Source organism: Malania oleifera, chromosome 10 (assembly GCF_029873635.1).
Source record: "Malania oleifera isolate guangnan ecotype guangnan chromosome 10, ASM2987363v1, whole genome shotgun sequence".
NCBI lineage: Eukaryota > Viridiplantae > Streptophyta > Magnoliopsida > Santalales > Ximeniaceae > Malania > Malania oleifera.
This window is the reverse complement of record NC_080426.1, coordinates 8,923,806-8,929,805: the sequence shown is the minus strand read 5'-3', so window position 1 is coordinate 8,929,805 and position 6,000 is coordinate 8,923,806. Positions and strand designations below refer to the sequence as shown.

The window sequence follows — 6,000 nt, the reverse complement described above, 5'->3', positions numbered from 1 at the left end:
TCGTTCGCAAAAGAAAAATTGGGTCACATAAAAATTCAATTCTGACGAACATAATATATATATATCCTGCCCCCCTGTTTAATGGATAATAACAAAATCATCTCGAAGAATTAAAGGGCCAGTTAGGTCGTAAAAGGATAATTTTTACTTTTTTCATTTTAAGCTTTTTCAAAAATTATAAAATATTTTATTTTTAATCAATTATTTATAAATAAATACCATAAATAAATAATAAATTAAAAGTTTCTAATAATCTTTTTATAGAATTTTTTTTGTTCTTATTTTTCAAATGTATTAAAAGTTGAAAAATATCGTTCTTTTATCTTTTAAATTTTTAAACTCTTTTACTTTCCTTAAATAACATGGAATAAGATTTCCATTTTGACCATTATATTTCTGCTGAGTTATATAAATTCTTGGAAATTAAATATAAGTTAATTAAATTTAAATTAAATGGCGTAATTACATATTTAATATGATCCTTTTAAATATTTTTTAATATTAGTTTAAGTATCTCGTATAGAACAATGGATTTGGACTCCATAATAAGATAGCTTCACTTCTTAAACTATCCACAATTGTTAATTAGATCACTAATTGTTTTTAAAGAGCAAGAGAGATAAGTGAAATTTAATGGTTGAATTCATAGCTCATGAGTCAATAGGTGACATTATTTTAAAACTTGAAATATGTAACTCCATTTTATATTTGGCAGAGAGTTTGATTTAATGTTATGGTTTTTGGATAAAATCTATTATACTTACACTGAAGTTTTCTAAATTTTGCACAAATCGAGAAGATCTGCCTATGTTCCAGAGAAGCATTGCACTTAGTCACAGAAAGAACATGGTTTATTGCTGTTTAAATAAGGACGCTCTTCCCAATCCCCACATTCCCATCATCAAGAAGCTATGCTCCGGAGAAGCAGTGCACTCCCAGACAGAACATCGTTATGGGTGTTTGGATTTTAATAATTTTTTTTCTTCTATACCTAAAAGCACATAATGTAAGCTTGAATTGCAGAATTTCAACAAAAGTAAAGCCACCATATCTTTTCAAAAAGACATCCAATCGTTATCCTCATTCCATTCCCATCAGTTCGATTCCCATATCAATTACTCGAAATGTATATACCACGCCCACACTTTGTGTGTGCAGAGAGGGCTCAGCGAAGAAACCTACAACCCTGGTCACCCAAATTCAAGCCAATACAGTTTCTTCACAATGGACCTTAACAACACATTCAATGGTTCACAGCATTACCATCAGCTGAAATGGGTAACAAACAGGGTAATGAATTGGCGGGCAGACCTCACTGGCTGAACCTTAAGCACAAACCTGAAGCATCAGCAAAGATTGGCACCAACTGGCAGATCCACCGACCAGCGACAGGTTTTGCATTGCTAAGCATCTTTACTGCTAGGCTCTTGCAGACAACAAGAAACATATCTTTCACTAGTGTGCCTCCACCAATGTCATTCGTTAGTTCCCCAATGTGGTCATGAAGGTGCACCTATCACAACTGCAAGAAAAATCATTACATTTTCCAATAAGAAATAATTTTTTAAAAAAAGAAAATAAAGAGACAAGAAACTGGACGCTTGGAGAGTGAAAACATAGTACTGAATCCCATGATTTTATAATGCTAAAATTTGCTAAAAGACAAAGATGTCTTTGTCACTTCTAATATATTAGATTACCACTTACCTAAAAGTTCAAGCTATTGATTGTGGGCCAGAAATGCATATCATCTTTAACACTTCCCCATACTTCACAACACATGGAGAGATAAACACAGGGATTGATAACAACCCATTAGAAGAAAGTACAATAATTTTTTAAACACCACATAATAAACACAGGCATGAGAATAACCTAGGACCTTCCTAAAAACCAACTCTAATGCATATCACTTTACCTAAAAGCTTAAACGTGGGGTAGCCAAGTTATTGCAATGTGCCAGAGGGCCACTGCTTGCAGGGTGAATCTTCAAACGCCTCAACTCAAATGGCGAACTCAAGAAGAGATATTCTAGGCTTATTTAACCTCTTTTTTTTACCTCAATTTGACAAAAGATAATAATAAACATACTTTCTACCTCCCATTGGTCAAGAATGCACTAAGAACCAAACACAGACACGACAACCAAAACGACAAATAATAACGCAATCAACAATTTTTTTTATACTGATAACTAATTACAAAGTCCATTATAACATGAAACAACAAATCAGGTGTTTCCGCTTTCCACTATATATCCTTTGCAAAGCTAGTTTAAATTTATGCATAATTGATACTCAGAAAAAATTTAATATATCCAACAAATAATTAAATGTGCATCAAACGCAATCAAACTCTCAAAGCACCATATTCACACTATAAAATAGGTGACAAACAGAAATTGTCGCAATACACGTGATGGAGAGAGAGAGAGAGAGGAAGTAGGGAGAGAAGGGATTAGTGCAAACAAACAATGATCTCAATTATTATATGCCAAAATCAACCAACAAAACCTACTACAGTAAGTCAACTCATAAAAACATAAGAAACAGAAATTGCAATGATCCCAAATTACCCAACAATTAACTGGACCCTTCAGGAAATTTTATTCTTAAAACAATCCCATGTGCAAATAAACTCTGAATAACTAATTAGGCCTACAATGGATGGGCTCAGAGCCTGACAACCCCTTGATCTAATTCTCTGGAGTCAGTTCCAGAGGGGAACAAAGTGGTCCACCGCCCACTTCAACAAATTGTGCTACATCACCATGCCATACACAAGAAGCAAAAAAAGCACATACTTGTGGGCATTTCCTCAATATGTCCCGATTCCACTTAGTGGTTCTTCTCGTGTTACAGTTTAAAGTGTTAACCAATGACGATGTACCACATAATGCTTCATGAAAGGTGTACTTTCTTCCCCCACCCTAAGCCTCAAGGGTTCAGGTGGCAATTTCAAATATACCCAATTGGCAGTGCTCAACTGTATGCATCTGCTTGTTTGGAAGAGTGAATGAATTAATGAATCAGAGAGAGAGAGAGAGAGAGAGAGACAGACAGACAGACCTCCTCATGCACTCAAACATTCCAGGGAGATGAGATTCCTTATCTGCAAAGGCAAAAACATCCATTGGAAGTGGTCTTACAAAATATCCAATGTCTGGCCACAACTTAACAGGGAGCTTCTTTCCTTTACAACCATAAGGCCAGCTTCAGAGGCAAGAGATGATGGTGGAAGCGAACCTGGAGCATCTTCTTTGTTGTCTGACCTGCTTCGAGGGAAGTAATCTCTTCCATAGGAACGAGGGTTGGCACATCATCATGAGATATTGAGGAGCTGCAGTATCAAGATGATATCTGTTACATAAACTAGCCCTAAAAGGAAAATGGTACACGTAAAGAAAATAGATATGATCATAATGTACCAGATCGTATACCATTAAAAACAACTATTTCTGAATAAATCAACTTAATTTATGCGCATTCAACGGAAAAAGAGATAACTTACTCTAACATAAACCTAAACAACAACAACACAACAAAACCAAGCCTTAAGTCTCACTAGGTGGGGTCGGCTATATGAATCATTTTCCGCCAATTTATACGATCATGGACAATTTCTTTTGACAGATTCAGGAGTATTAAATCCTTATTCATTATCTCCTCCTAGGTTTTCTTAGGTCTACCCCTACCCCTTCGACAGCCCCCCAACGATAACTCACTCGCTCTTCCTCACTAGTGCACTATGCGGCCTACGTTGCAAGTGTCCATACCATCTGAGTCGTGCCTCCCTTATTTTTTCTATAGGAACTACACCAAACTTACCTCGAATATGTTCATTTCTTAATTTATTTTTCAATGTTATACCACTCAACCATTTAAGCATTCTCATTTCGGCAAGTTTTACTTTTTGGATATTGTGTTTCTTCATCGCTCAACATTCCGATAAAACTTTCTTTTCAATTTTAAAGGTATTCTACGATCACAGAGCACACTTGAAGCACTTCTCCATTTTACTCAACCTGCTTTAACTCTATGCATTACATCATCTTCAAATTCTCCTTTAGCTTGCATAATAGATCCAAGGTGTCGAAATCTACAAGTGCTATTTATTTCTTCATCATCAATTCTACTTATCCTAAAACCTCTAGATTCCAAAGCTTCTCTCTATAGTTCTAACTCAGTCTCTACTCCGTCCCTAGTTTCATCAATTAATACAATATCATTTACAAACAACATACACCATGTAACCTCCTTTTAAATACTCTTAGTCAATTGATCCATCACTAAAGCAAAAAGATAAGGACTGAAAACAGATCCTTGATGTACACCCACGGAGATTGGAAATTCTCTAATTTCTCCATCTATAGTCCTTACACTAATCATTACTCCATCGTACATATCCTTAATGACATCAGTATACCTACTACATACACCTTTTTTTTCTAAAACCCACCATAGAACTTCCCTACGTATCCTATCATATGCTTTCTCAAGGTTAATAAATATCATATGTAAGTCCCTCTTCTTTTCCCTAAACTTTTCCATTAATCTTCTTAAAAGATGTATAGCTTCTGTGGTAGATCTCTCAGGCATGAAACCAAATTGATTTTTTGAGACCTTTGTTTCTAACCTTAATCTTTTTTCAACTACCCTTTCCCATAGTTTCATCGTATGACTCATAAGTTTAATTCCACAATAGTTATTACAATTTTTAATATCTCCTTTATTTTGTATATAGGTATTAAAATGTTTTTCCTCCATTCATCTAACATTTTCTTAGTTTTTATAATTGTATTAAATAAATTAATTAACCATATAACTCCTTTATCACCTAAGCATTTCCAAACTTCAATTGGGATGTTATCTGGTTCCATAGCTTTCCCATTTTTCATCTTTTTTAGTGCACACTTATGTTCATTAACTCTAATTTTGCGAATAAATATCATATTTTTAGTTTTTTTTTCTCATTTTACAATTCTAAGTTTAAGTCTTCTATTTGGTTTTCATTAAACAAATTACTAAAGTAACTTTGTCATCTTTCTTTAATGTCTTCGTCCTTAACCAAGACAATATCATCCTCACTTTTTATACATTTACATTTCTTAAGTCCTTACTCTTCCTTTCTCTAACTTTATCAAGTTTAAATATATCTCATTCGCCTTCTTTTGTATCTAATCTATCAAACAAACTATTAAATGATCTATATTTAGCTTCACTAACAGCCTTTTTTTGCATCTTTTCTCATCTCCTTAAACTTTTCAAAGTCATCCCTGCTTCTACATTTTTGCCATGTTTTATGCCAAATTCTCTGTCTTTATGGGTTTTTTGTACATCTTTATCCCACCACCAACTTTCTTTGCTATTTGAGAATCTTCCCCTTGATTCACCTAAAATCTCTTTTGCTATTTTTTTAATAGAGCTAACTAATCTACTCTAAAGAGTATTTGTATCTATCCCATCCTCTATAGTCCAATCCCCATATTTGGTTATTTTATCTTTAAATTTTATTATATTTTCTCCCTTTAGGTTCCACCACCTAGTTCTCTTATACTAATTTATTTTATCCTCTTTTTTTTTTCATTTTTTAATACATATATCTAACACTAAGACTCTATGTTGTGTGGTTAAACTTTCACCTGGAATAACTTTACAATCCTTGCATGATAAACGATCTACCCTTCTCTCTTCTTAAAGCAAGTATTCATTAAACTCAAATCATATGACATAGCGAAGTCAAAAATCATCTCCCCAAGCTCATTTTTGTCTCCATATCCATATCCTCTACATATCCTCTCATAATTTTTATTATCCCTTCCAGCGTATCCATTCAGATCTCCTCCTATAAATATTTCCTTAGTTCCTGGTATGCCTTGTATAATACTATCCATATTTTTCCAAAATTGTCTATTAAGATTTTCTGCTAAGCCGACTTGAGGAGCATAAGCACTAATGATATTTATTATCTCTTGTACTAATACCATCTTGATTTTTATAA

The 6,000-nt window shown here is 33.8% G+C and overlaps 1 protein-coding gene across 2 annotated transcripts in view; it reads right to left on the bottom strand.

Annotated features, from left to right (window-relative positions):
- Window positions 1-3,031: 3,031 nt before the first annotated feature.
- Window positions 3,032-6,000, bottom strand: part of LOC131165319 (AP3-complex subunit beta-A) — a 46,118-nt gene continuing 43,149 nt past the window's right edge. The window contains exons 11-12 of one of the 2 annotated variants that reach the window (XM_058122990.1): window positions 3,246-3,339; window positions 3,032-3,111 (exon numbers count right to left, since the gene is read on the bottom strand). In XM_058122990.1, coding sequence (XP_057978973.1) covers window positions 3,073-3,111; window positions 3,246-3,339 — 133 coding nt within the window. In that variant the 3' untranslated portion in view covers window positions 3,032-3,072. Of the gene's footprint in view, window positions 3,112-3,149; window positions 3,340-6,000 lie in introns of those variants that run through there. The other variant, XM_058122988.1, reaches the window with a different exon arrangement.